Source organism: Hoplias malabaricus, chromosome 5, assembly GCF_029633855.1.
Source record: "Hoplias malabaricus isolate fHopMal1 chromosome 5, fHopMal1.hap1, whole genome shotgun sequence".
NCBI lineage: Eukaryota > Metazoa > Chordata > Actinopteri > Characiformes > Erythrinidae > Hoplias > Hoplias malabaricus.
In genome coordinates this window covers 49,509,836-49,523,974 of record NC_089804.1, presented here as the reverse complement: position 1 = coordinate 49,523,974, position 14,139 = coordinate 49,509,836, and the positions used below count along the sequence as shown (strand labels likewise).

General features: G+C 42.9%; 1 protein-coding gene across 1 annotated transcript in view; it reads right to left on the bottom strand.

Annotated features, from left to right (window-relative positions):
* The window catches only part of agrn (agrin), a 330,093-nt gene that overhangs the window by 36,677 nt on the left and 279,277 nt on the right, over window positions 1–14,139 (bottom strand). Inside the window, exons 17-21 of the mRNA XM_066672367.1 lie at window positions 13,094–13,426; window positions 8,198–8,323; window positions 5,828–5,955; window positions 3,489–3,603; window positions 589–708 (exon numbers count right to left, since the gene is read on the bottom strand). Of these exons, the coding sequence (XP_066528464.1) occupies window positions 589–708; window positions 3,489–3,603; window positions 5,828–5,955; window positions 8,198–8,323; window positions 13,094–13,426 (822 nt within the window). The remainder of the gene's footprint in view (window positions 1–588; window positions 709–3,488; window positions 3,604–5,827; window positions 5,956–8,197; window positions 8,324–13,093; window positions 13,427–14,139) is intronic.

Genomic DNA, 14,139 nt, shown 5'->3' with positions numbered 1-14,139 from the left:
GTTGTAAATACATTGAAGTGCAATTCATATATGTATATATTTACGAAAACATTTACAGAATAAGGTATTTTTTTCATAAACGATGTAGGCAGTTCACAGTGAGCACTGCTGCTAGTCAACATGAGCATGAATGCTTAATTATTTTAATGTTTCATAGCCACACACAGGCTATTAATTGAGTAGAAACACAGATTTTTGTCTCTTATCCTGAACAAGTGGTTTCGGGAGAACTAAATTAAACTGGACTTAATACATTGACACATTGAAATGGAATTCAGATGTAGTGAGGTGGTCATAGGTGTGGCTATATTGTGTATTTTACAACAGTTGTGCATGTGGCTCAGCCAATCAGATTTATCCGTGTTGTAAATTTGATTTACCTCGCTCTAATATCTTTATATTTATTGCAGCTGCTGGACGCTCCTCTCCAGTGAGACTGTAATCAATTTATATGAGTAGAATAATGTGATGTTTGGAGTCTTGCCCAAGGACTCTTACTGGGGTAGCATCGTGTTCCTGCCTGAACCCAAATCTCATGTGATGAAGACAGTAACTTCGCTACACCACAATATGATGTTTAAGACTTACCATATTTGGTGAAACTGACATAATCCTCCTCGGGTTGTTTCACTACGATGCCAGTGCCTTTAGCTGTCTTCAGCTGTTTCAACAATGATGTTTCAATACCCTCCACAGTGAACCTGGTGTCTGTAGCCCGAGGCCACAGCATGATGAAGACGGGACGAAACGGAGGGAAAGGTTAGTGTAAAGAGAAAAGCACTTTTAATACGCCTACCCCCTCCCACCCCATCCCTAGCAGATATTACACAGAGCAATAAATACACAGGGCAGTGTCAGTGTGTAATGGGCCCGTGGGAGCGGACGTCCTCCAAGTGCTGTAGGTTTCAGGGACGGTGGAATGAAGGGCTGTCATAACACTTCCACAGATGGCCCTGTTACTGGCCACCGCAGACTGCCTTTATGACAGGCTCTTGTGCTGAAATAAAAGACGCTGAATAGGGCCAATAAAAGGCGAATGCGGAAGGAGTTTTTTCCTCTCCTCTCCATTGGTGAGAGACACTCACCGGAGTTTAATGACACACGGAGGAGCGAGGCTGAATTGAGGCAGATCTCTAAGAGACCCTGCATTTTCTTTTTCTTTTTTTCAAATCACCAAGCAGAGAGCACTTTGCCTGGCCACTCCCGCCAAGAATGAGGCCCAGAGAGAGTCCAGAGCCAGATTCTATTTATACAAGTTAAACACCTCATTTTGCTCTATTGAATTACATCTCCTCCAACAAAAAAGGTGGGTTTTTATGTGCTTTTTTATTTCTCGCTAAAGGCGTGCTTCTAAAGGAAGCACAGGCTCTGGGAATTTTGATGTGCTTCGGGTATAAGAAGTGCTTACAAAGCTCAGGGTGGTAAGAGGCACTTCACAAATAACACAGTACTAGCTAGCTGTGGAGAAAAAAAAAAGAGAAAGCCAATGGGAGAGGGAAAGAAGATGAGTCACTATAGAAACAGATGGAATAATTAAGACCACAGAGCGAACACACTGGATAAACAATTTGTAGCTGCTTCACGCGAGCCTCTTCACGGCTGAGACGTGGGTGCCCCCACTAGGCTCAAGCCACACATTTTCGCATTGGTGAAAAGACGCTGTTATGTCATCAGAAGCAGAATGCTGATGTTTCTAAATGTTACAAATATCCTCAGCGTCCCAGCTGTCTGTGCACCATTGATTTTTCTACAGCTGTCCAGATACTTCTGCTGAGCGCTTGGTTGGATACTGTCTGCTCCAGCTGCTCAACAAGATTGGCGTGTTTCTGCATTAGAACTGTCTCATAAATGGCATTTTTGATGAAAAATCCATCAGAAATATCAGGGTAGCTGAAATGGACTATTCCATGCTCCTTTGAGAATGTGTACAGAATGTTAATTCATTAGTAGTAGTAGTAGCAGTAGTAGTAGTAGTAGTAGTAGTAGCAGTAGCAGTAGTAGTAGCAGTAGCAGTAATAGTCGTAGTAGCAGTAGCAGTAGTAGTCGTAGTAGCAGTAGTAGTAGTAGTAGTAGCAGTAGCAGTAGTAGTAGTAGTAGTAGTAGTAGCAGTAGCAGTAGTAGTAGTAGTAGCAGTAGCAGTAATAGTCGTAGTAGCAGTAGCAGTAGTAGTCGTAGTAGCAGTAGTAGTAGTAGTAGTAGTAGCAGTAGCAGTAGTAGTAGTAGTAGCAGTAGCAGTAATAGTCATAGTAGCAGTAGCAGTAGTAGTCGTAGTAGCAGTAGCAGTAGTAGTAGTAGTAGTAGTAGTAGTAGTTGTAGTAGCAGTAGCAGTAGTAGTTGTAGTAGCAGTAGCAGTAGTAGTCGTAGTAGCAGTAGTAGTAGTAGTAGTAGTCGTAGTAGCAGTAGTAGTCGTAGTAGCAGTAGTAGTAGTAGTAGTAGTCATAGTAGCAGTAGTAGTCGTAGTAGAAGTAGCAGTAGTAGTCGTAGTAGCAGTAGTAGTAGTAGAAGTAGTAGTAGTCGTAGTAGAAGTAGCAGTAGTAGTCGTAGTAGCAGTAGTAGTAGTAGTAGTAGTAGCAGTAGTAGTAGTAGTAGTAGTCGTAGTCGTAGTAGTAGTAGTCGTAGTAGTAGTACTAATCCAATGTTTTGATTCACAGATTGTGATTGTGAATTGGAACTAGGGCAGTTGTGGCTTTAAAATTAGAGAAACAAGCTTGAGGTCAGAGGGTCGCCGGTTCAATTCCCAGGACCGGCAGGAAAAAAAATAACATCCACAGCAGAAGTGCCATTGAGCAAGGCACAAAAGTTGTGGGTAGCCCACTGCTCTTGCTGTGTGTGTGTGTTTGTGTGGGTTCACTGCCTAGAGTGTTTGAGGTATTGCTTACTACTATGTGCTTTTGTGATGACTAGATGGTTTACATTCAGAGAAGCAATTTTTCTAAGTGGTTTAATGAAGGTGATTCTTCTTTTGTTATTTGCTTTAACATAAATAAAGCTTAACTAGTGAAGTTTAAAATGAAGGCAGGGCTTACAATCTACGTATATTTGATGTTGTCTTTTCCACAAGGTGAGAACACACCCTGAATGAGGGGCCTATCCATCACAGGGCGACACACACTCATACATTCTCTCACCTAAGGACATTTTGAAGTAGCCAATCCACCAACCAATGTCTGTTCTCCTCACAGAAAGACCCCTGGAATGTGACTGCTTTGAGTATGAAAATAGCTGAGGAATTTTGGCAAGGGATACATTTGTGTGCTGCAGTTTCTCGCAGAGCTGGAAGAGACCATTTTTTAAAACATAGATTTAAAAGAATGCTGTTGTAGACAGAGCATGGAAATGCCAATTTAATTATTTTGAGAATGTTTTCATGCATAAAATCAAAAAGAAAAAAAATATTAGATTAACAGTTCAGTGGAATTTGAAAAGTGACTCATTCTCATCGTATAAAGGGCAATAATAATGTTTATAGCTTTAATTAGTTCCATTACCTGGGTCAAAATGAGCCTCTATGATGGCCAAGATGGAGTTGCTGGGAGCCAGATTCTTGACCCGTACACTCTGGAAGTCCTTCCTCACGTCAGACTTCCGGAAGAGCTCGTTCAGCTGAGGAAAAGAGAAGAAAGAGGGAAATGTCCAATAGCCCTGGTCGATGAAAAGGGCAATAAGCTTGATGTTTTGATCCAGTTCTCGTTAAGGGCACATTTCTCCTACAGGATGGGAAAGTGTGTCATTCAAAAAAAAAATTGTACAAAAACCCCAGTGGGCCCAGGCGCACAAACTGACATTTCACTGCAGCGCAGAAGTAATTACAGGAACACATTTCGGAGGCTGAAGTAAATGTCACGTTACTAACGACGCATTTGGTTGGGCTTCCAGCTCAGAATGTGTAGGTGCATGTCGTTCCCATCTCGGAGGAACAGGAGCCAGATTTGAGCCACTCCTGCAGTTCTCAGAGCCAGTGCACATCGGAGCCTTTCCAAACACATACGGCTCTTTTTTTTTCCTGGAATACATAACAAAAGTGTGCCAGCCGCACTTCATTTACACTAAATTGGCCACGACTGGGGAAATTGAAAAGTGGCTTCCAATTTGGTCCATGAGCAATCAAACAGTGTTCCTTTCTTCCCGACCGCCTCAAGAGCCCTTCGTTGAGCGTGTTATTGTTAAAGCTGCTTGGCGGGTGGTCTTTTTCCATACCCCACTTTAGATGCCCGGAAGCCTTCTCACAGAAGCACCATTTGATTTTGGAATAAAAGTAGGGGTACTTCTCATTGTGCGTTTCCAATGCAAGTCAAGGCAATTGCTTTTTTATTTGGAGCACCTTCTCTCCTCAAGAGCCCCACACACAAGAGCCTGGGGGCCAGCAGAACCCCAACGAAAAGCAAAGCTTCAATCACAGTCTGTTGGTTACAGTGACCCAGAAAGTCCCCCTCTCCTCAGGTGCTATTTACACATGGTCTAGCAGGCAAGGCTCGAAGGCTGAGAGATGTGAGAGATGGGGACAGAGCAACTGAGAGACAAAGAGGAGGAAGAGTAATGTGGTGGGGGGGTTTGCTCTGCTATCTCCAGGCCCAGCTGAGCCTGCAGCTTCTCTCACACACACACTCAAACACATAGGATTAGAACATGCCAGAGGCCACAGACACCATTTCCACAGCTGGCCCGGTCCTGTCAATGCCCAGATCCAGGGTCAGCATGAGAAAGAGAGGGGTGAGTGTGAGCTGAGGGGGGTCGGGTTGGGGGCGGGGGGTGGAGGATGGGTTTTGGCATGGATTGTGATGTACTGCGCCGACTGATTAAGGAGGTTTCGTTTCTTTCTTATTGATCTCAGTCACCGCTCAGGCTAGGATTAATTAAAGTGATGGTACAGACAAAAAGCAACATCACACAATTCTCTAAATGTAATCAAGTGCTGTGAAACAGCCAGGACATGAAGGATGTATTGAGGATTGCTTCTTTAGGTTTACACCTGAGCAAAAACATCAAGTGTTAAGTAAAGGAAGCTTATAGCTGAGAGGTTATAGCAATGGCAAATGTGCCTTCAGTCACTAAGCTTTGTAGCATTGTTAGAGGAGACCTATGCCTCTTTCACACAGGAACTTAAGAGGACTTAAGAGATGTTCTGGGGTGGTTGTTCACACATGCAGCGCACAGTGGAAGATGTTCTGTCTCAGATGCATTCTTGAAGCAGGAAATGAAACATATGCATTAGGCATGGAGCAACGCCTGTGCAGTGCGTGCAGGGGAAACTCCGGAACATTTCCGGCACCTTTATCATACGCGCAGAATCAGACGATATCCAGAGCCTTTACTAGGGCTCTACCAGGATAAAGTCCTACTAATGTCCCAGATGAATGCTGCAGGTGATCGTGTTCAGAAATACAGTTCCTCTGGGTAAACTCTGGAACATTTCTGGATTACTGTGCAGATGTGAATGAAGAACTAGCTAGTGAGTAGAATTTGATACAAAAAAATAAGGGGAAAAGAAAAGTCTGACTGACAGCATTTGGGATAAGATGTAAACTGAGTAGAATCGATTTTTGACCTAACACTCACACCCTCCATTCCAGGCAAGCTACAAACAAGTTAAGTAGCAGAGCAAATATCCTACTTCACCAGAGCTGATAAAGCCATCAAATAATGTGCAGCACCAGCCAAAACACAGGGCTAGCAGAGGGCTGCTATAGTTAACATTCACTGGAGGTTCTCGAGACCTGGGACTGCAGAACATTGAGGGGAATACAAATGCAGGACCGCTAACTAGGACCCAACTGCTCTATTCTTGTATGAGCAACATCAAACAGTCCAGCATAACTGCAGTACTCACGGCACTTTCGATGCTGCGAGCCGTCTCACCAAACAGCTCAGACTTAGGATCGTCCATCTCCGGGGTGTAGAAGACCTCCTGACCCTCCACTTGGTCCAGGTGCAGCTGGCCATTAAAGCGCATGGTGGCTGTTGAGTGGGAATGACAAGAGAGTGTGTTTATGTGCAGGAACTTGAACAGATACGTATAGACCAATACCCTACTGATAGTGTTACACAGTGGTGATCGGTGCCGTGCCAGTCCTCAGGTTAGTAATGGTGCTGGCGTGGAGTTAGTGCAGGGAGTGTGTGTTTGGTCCACTGGGTGGAGTGTTGAGTGAGGGGATTTCAACAGTGTAATTGGCGGAATAGGGGAGTGGATAACATGACCAACGGTGATAGTAGAGTGGTGGAAAACATGGGCCAGAGTTTACCAGACCGAGACTCTTCCCAAAACTCGGCAGAAGCAAAGAAGACTGAGTAGAGAAACATTTGTTAGACACACACAACAAACACACACTAAGCAGATTCAACAGTTGAGAGCTAGGCAACATGCTCATCACAGATATTAGATTACATTAAAAAGACACTTTGCAATGCCCCAGCTCTTTTGTCCAAAAACCTTCTTCATGGGGGTCATTGATGAGGTTATTGCTACTATTTGTCACCACAGTGCTGACAGTAATAAGCGTGAAGAGGGAGGGAGGAAGAGACGGAGGCAATTGTGATCTGCACAGGGAAATAAATAATAAATACAAGGAGCAGTACATCTGAAGGAGAAGAAGGGGGAAAAAAACGAGACTAGTGCTGGGTTTCTGTGTAGTGCGTAATCAGTGGAACAAATTGCCCGAATCAATCATGCCGGCCGGGCTCCAGTCTGCCTGGGACTGGGAAGAGCACTTGTATGATTATCGTGAAAGATAGCCATAATTGTCTCCTAATCCCAGGGACGAGTGAGTGACAGAAGCTGGTTAAAATTGCATGATAAGGGCTATTTTTTTTCCACCAAGACACATCACCTCCATATCTGATAGGACTTTTGGAGGCAAAAAAAGGAGCAAATGGGTATTGCAAATGAATTGATCAGATTGTGAATTTGAAACATGTGAGGGTAGGAATTTTCCCACAGTGAACGCTGACAGCCAACACTGAGAGATGGCAAGAAATTAGGCTCCAGGCTTGAATTAAAATGCTAAATTCCTTGCTACATCCTGCTCCAGTTCATCATTCATAATTTCCTGCGTATGCACAGTAAAGCTGACAGCGCCTTTTTATTATGAGCGCAGTGTGTGTGGTTTGTGAAACAGAGACTGTAAATTTAATTCCAGGGGGCTACATATAATTTGCACAGGCCTTGGTAAACGGATACCTGAGTGAATACCCCTTGCCTGTGCCAGCAGCTGGTTTAGTGTGGTGGGAAATACCAGTGCACTTTACATAGCAGACTTGAGTGCCCTTCTCAGGTAGAAACACCTTGCTATACTTTGGGCAAGACTCTTAAAGTCTGGAAAAGGGCATCTGCCAAATGCTATTGATGTACATATAATGCCATTGGATATGGAGTTCGTTATTTAAACGTTAAACTAAGGATTATGACCTGTTAAAAGCCTGTGCCAAACATCTCCATTCATGTAATAGCAGTGTGTGGACAGGCCTAGTATTATTAGCATGGCCATCAAACAGCATGGGGCTAACTGTTTGTTACTCCCACTCGCTCTGGAACCCTGAGGAGCTGTAAGTTATCTTGCAGTGAGTGCTTGAGAGACGTAGGCCGAGTAAATGCTGTCAGCTGAACCTGAGCAAACTGGACATTATGCTCCTCACTCTCGGCTCTGGTGGCACAACGTCGATAAGCAGCGATCGGCTGAAAGACCTTGCCGCTGATGGATATGAGGCAAAATGCTAACATTTGACCTGCTGTTGCTGTAGTTAGACTACAGAACATTTGCTTGCTTCACTTCGCCCTTAAAGTATTGATCGTTTACTATTGTGTATAATCTCTGGGCATCTTTAAAACAGACAGTGATCTAAAGGATAATGGACGCAGGTGTAAGGGACTTGCTTTTGCGTGTTTATGGGATTTTTTTCCTGCTGTACACACTAATCAATAGCCTGTCAAAGCTTATTGTGTAGAAATAGCTTTCTCATTTTGGCAGTGGACCAGCTCTTTGTTTTCAACACTGCAGAGCAGCTCCTGCCGTGGTCAATCAGCTTGTACGTGGCAATGCTGGTCTAATCTGTTCACGCTGTCTTTAGTTTCTCTGGCCATGACCCACCACCCCCTTGTCCACCTCCACCTCTCCTGACTGAGAGACATAGACACATCTGTTTACACGCACAGGAGGAGAGCAGACAGAGAAACCGGCAGGGGTGTGAGGTTGAAGGTACTTACAGGGGCAGTTGGTGCCCTCAGGGTTGTTGGCAGTGGTCCTGCCATCCGGACAGCAGCCGAAAGGTGTGTTGTCGCAGGAGGAGCGCTCCTCGACTTTGGGCTCAATGGTGGCTTCTACAATAGGACCTGCAGGAAGACATAAACAGAGATATTGTAATTTACAAAAACCGTAAATCTACATTAAAATTCCCTTTAATTTTATTGTATTAGTCCTCACCATCAAATGAGCGGAAGCTTTTTATATGTTTGTGTAAATCACAACTTAATTATTACCATTATGTAACAACTAAGGCCTACATTTCGGGTCCTGGACTAAACGGAATCTACCTAAAAAATTAAAAATTCTTTTTCCAGCATAAATCTTAAAAAGAAAATAAGTTGTATGACTGGATGTGCAACGTTTTTCTCGGACACAAACCATTTCAGAGGGGTACTGAAATAAACAGAACCAATCTAAGGTGAAGACTTTAACGTGTAGATACAGAAAGTAAAAGTAAATTTTTTCCAACGATAAAAAAAAAATCAATATTGTGATAATCGTGATATTCTGAGTTGTTTACATAATGATGTCATGCAGTTACATGAAATTAAACATATTATTAATTGAATATTGTCAATATTAATATAACAATTGTTTGCAGTGTTCTGGAAATTAATACAAGTACAAGGGGTCCTCGACTTACGACGTTGATCCGTTTCTATGTCGAGTTGTAAACCGTTTTTCGGTGTTAGTCGGAACATACGTACATACTGTACGCAAATAACATACTGTAAGCACTTATCCTATCCTAACACAGTAATTATCATGAAACACCTCGGTCCCGAGCCGCATAACCGTGTATTCTTCTGCCGCGCACACCGAACACGAAGTTCGCGTTACGACGTTTACGACGCAAAGTGGGAAACATGGCTTTATACAGTAAATGGGAGATGTGTCGTTACCACGAAACATCGTACCTCGGCACTGATGTAACCCGAGGACCTCCTGTACTTTTCAGTGTTTTTTCATATCAAAAATATCGTTATCGCCAAAATACCCTGAAATATCATGATCAAGATTATTTTAGGACCATATGACCCACCCCTAGTAAATGGGATGTTAATGAAATTTATTCAGTAATATTTCTGTAATTCATTACGGTTAAAATCATGCCACTGAAGGGCACTGTAAAAAATTCTGTGTGTGTTTTTCACATAGTATTTTTACAAACTGTATTATATGAGTGAAAGCAAATTGCTTTAATCCCTGCACACATCCTTTTTAAAGATTAATGAAGGATTCAGTGAAGGTAAGCTGCTTTTTAGAGTTGGGACTAGGCCCAGATACAGGTCTACAGCAACTCCAGTTAAAACAGTTTCTACACAGTTCTGTATTCTGCTTGCATATGAGGTATATCATTAGTTAATTATCAAGTCCTTTTTGAGCACATAAGTGTGGGTATAAGCCCCTAGAGTTGGGAGCAAGTGATTTAGTCTTGGCCAAGCTTCCAAAAAACAGACACGTAAAGGCATGATTAGAATCTGAGATGAGTCTGAAACAGCAGGCAACGGAGATACAGAGCCATTTTATTTCATTTTACCTCCTTAAGATCTACCTTCTTAAGGTTTCGTGAAGCATTTTAAGCACAGCCAAACCTTATTGATACTGGAATCACATCTGCTATCATTCCCAACAGCTGCTAACATTATTCAAGGCACAGTGCTCAACAGAAAATTGTTACAGATAAACAGAAGCTAAAAATTTAGCTAATGCGTTGGCTAGCTAAAATAATATTAATATGAGCAGGTAGAGCTAGCTAGAGAGCTAATCTATAAATGACCTAATCTACCAACAATAATACAACCAGACATAACAGAACATAAACATAACAAATGCATATCCACATATGAGCTTTAACATTATGGCCACTGCTCTCACAGCTACACACAGAAGCACTATGTAGTTCTACAATTAAAAACTGTTGTTCATCTTTTGCTCTGCGTATATTGTTGGCCAGTTTCACCCTGTTCTTCGATGGCAGGTGTGGATGTGGAGTGGATGAGTGTTTAAAAGCTCCAGAATCACTGCTGTGTCTGATCCACTTGTACCAGAACATTACCTTAAATTACATTATATAGCACATTAAACTACCTTACCACACACATTACCTGCTCTGTGATGGTCCTGAGCTTTGAAGAACAGGGTGAAAGGGGGCAAACAATTTATGCAGAGTAACAGATGTGCCCTTGTTTTTAATTTTCATTAATTCATTCATTGATTCATTGTCTCTAACAGCTTTTTTTCAACTCAGGGTCCCTGTGGGTCCGGAGCCTACCCGGAATCACTGGGCGCAAGGCAGGAACACACCCCGGAGGGGGCGCCAGTCCTTCACAGGGCTGTTTTTAATTTTAAAACTACAGATTGTTCCTGTATTGTCAGCTGAGTGTATGGTATATGGTACAATATATTTACACTAAATACTGAGACACACATTCTGTCTTTGGATTCCGGTTTGGTAGCTACAGCTTGTGGCAAAGATTACCACTGATGGTCGGGAAAAAATAAAATAAAATAAAAACACAACTCTCGCTCAGCACAAACAAGTCATAAAGCCGTCAGCGGGGGGATGTTCAAGGACTTTGTGAGCATGAGTGAGGTAGAGAGAGAGAGAGAGAGAGAGAGAGAGACCTGGAAGAGGGATGGAAAATGACATTAACGCTTGGAGCATAGAGAGCATCCCTGGGATTTTGTTTTTCACCGCGGTTCATTTTTGTGTAGATTTATGAGCCCCTACCTTGGTACAGTGGTTTGGGGGGGTCTTAAAATGGAACCCCACACTGTTTCACTTCTGTCTCATGGGGCTATTGAACCTTGGGGAGAGACAGGAGTCTGTCAAGCATCACCCCAGAGACACCTCCCCTCTGCCTGGTAGACAGCCCTCTGGTCCAGTAGTGACAAGACAATAAATCTGAGGAAGCCTTGCCACTCTCTCTTCCATCAACCCAGGCAAGTCCAACCACACTATGGCTGACTTAAGGTCAGGAGAGCTATGGGGAGCTTTAAAAAAAAAAGGCTGATTGAAAATGGTTTGCAGGCTGGAAGGAGACAAAACAACAAAAGGCCTCCAGGCCTCATTGGCCAGAGCAGACAATCTGGGGCTATAGACACAGGCTGTAATTTTTACACACTATTCTGCATTCAGATGGGCTGCCACTGCTCCAGTATGCCTCTCTCATTCGACATGTGCCACACTGAAGTCCAACGGTCGCCCAGAGAGCAGGAACAGCTGTCACAAGCTGCATCTTAAACATACTCCAGCAGGCAGTGGATTGTAAGGTCGGGTCAATGTTAAAAACTACAGCTGTCATTTGAGCTAAATGATTTAAATCGGTACCAAATACAGTGCTAGTTTAAGTTGAGGTGTGGAAAATGAACTGTCATTGTAAAGTACAGAGATAATACTGAATTCACTGAGGTCTACTTAGATCAGAGAATATCAAAAAGTGCATTTAAATGGCTCAGAAAGAAGATAGTTTCTAAGGGAGCTTGATGTGTGGCATTTGAAGTTAATGCCATGCTTTTTCAAAACTTCACGAACATTAAATGGATAAAATGTAAACAAAGCTATTCAGAGTGGTTTGATGTGAAAGCCTGTTCAGAGTCAGAAATACAATTATTTTACATTATTCTGTACAATTTAAATACCTTTCATAAAATGTCTGACATTATCTGGAGAACAGAAAACTACAAAAAATGGTGTTGTAGGGTGTTGTAAGGAAAGAAATATGAAATATGCCCCAAGAGAACAAATTTTGTCATATGTACCACCATTTCACCATCATCAGCCAGAGCTGTGCTGTCTCAGTGGTGGTTTTGGACGGTAAATAACCTGTCTATATTTCTATTTCTGATTCCTAGTTCCTGTCAACATCAGTATAAGTTTAAATAAGTTCAATATAAGTATGAGTTGGTATGTTTCTCTGCAATTACCCATTTCACATCAGAACACTTTGGACAACTCTGTATAGATTTCAGTAATGAAGTTATACAGAAAGCCTTCATATTGATAACTATACACCCACCTGGAAAAAACTAATTAAAAAGACACTGAAAAGACACATTTTACAGCCATCTAAACAACTCTGAGAGTAAATAAAAAAGAAAAAGACATAATTTTTACATCAATATTTGGTTGAAAATTGATATATGCTCTCAAAAATGTGTCCATCTTGATCTAAATTTGGACCAAATGAAATAAACACAGCCCAAATTTCAACATTCATTCATTGTCTGTAACCACTTATCCAGTTCAGGGTCACGGTGGGTCCGGAGCCTACCCGGAATCACTAAGCACAAGGCGGGAACACACCCTGGAGGGGGCGCCAGTCCTTCACAGGGCAACACACACTCACTCACACATACGGACACTTCTGAGTCACCAATCCACCTACCAACGTGTGTTTTTGGACTCAGGGAGGACACCGGAGCAAACCCACGCAGACACAGGGAGAACATACCGAACTCCTCACAGACAGTCACCTGGAGCAGGGCTTGAACCCACAACCTCCAGGTCCCTGGAGCTGTGTGACTGTGACACTACCTGCATCCATATGACATCTCAAACTCTCAATTGCAATTTATTAAATAAAACAATTTCAATTGAAAATAGAATATTAATTTGAATAGTGGCTTGAGGTGAGTTATTTAAAACAGTAATTACAAACAAAATACTTGTAAAATAATGTTGGGTTTATATCGGATATGGAGATGCCTTGCTATATAAAGCCATATAAATAACAAGTTCAGTCACTACAGGCTTCCCCTTCATTATTCTTCAGTGCTATACCCGTGACATGACAGCAACACCCCCTTACAAGCACAGGATTATGGGAAATGTAGTAAGAGGGCTGCGTTACCGACTGGCTCTTCTCCGCTCGCCTCCATTGCGCTACCGTCTATGTCGTCATCGCCGCTGGGTTCTCCGCTGCCTGAGTCCTCGAAGCCGGGGCTGGAGGTAGGGGATGGGGTGCGGGGTGGAGAGTGGGGTGTGGTGAAGCTGTGGGTGAAAACCGGAGGCAGTTTGCTGGGCAGAGCTTCCACCAAGTTGATGTCGTTTTCCTCGTCGTAGTCAGATGGGGTGGTGGTGAGGCCATGGCTGGGCGTGGTGATCTTGACGTGTGCGGTGGGAGGGGTGGCGCGTGGAGTGATCGGGAAGGTGGTGGGCTTGACCCCAGGCTCTGAGATGGATTCTGGGAGGAAAGCAGGAATGGAATGATGGGTAAGCAAAGATGGAAATGTTTCTGTAAAGCCCCACTCTCATCTCCTACTCTTCTACACTCTCATCTGTTTACCTAATTCCTAATTTCCTTCCCAATTTTTCCCCACCCAGGAGATACCGTTGAGTGCTCTGCACAGCTCTCTAGGGGCTCTACAAAATCCCCAGGTTCACTTTGAATGACTCACAGATAGCTATCGAAACGCTTGGAATAAACCCACTCCCTGTCTGTGAAAAAAAGGTATCATGTTTCAATCAGGTCATTTAGGCTCCATTAAATCCAAACACCCCAACAACAAAACACCACAGAGACCTGTCTTTCTAACTCAGTCAGAGAGCTGGAATCTGGCTTCATTCAGACGCCCAGGAAAATATGCCAGGCACCAGTCTCATCTTCAAAAGACTGATCTGTTCACAGATTCATGCTATTTCTGAATTCTTTACCAAAGCTTTTGAAGCTATATTGGCTATACATGCAGACAGTTAGATGTAACTGGATATAAATATGTTTTTTTATAGGGCATGTGCACATTTTTTTCCCAGTGTGTGATACATTTACCACCTAGTTCTTTTGAAATTCAGACAAAAAAAACACAAATCAATCATTGACATACAAAGATCAACCAAAACATTATGACCACCTCCTTGTTTCTACACTCACTGTCCATTCTCTCAGCCCCACTAACC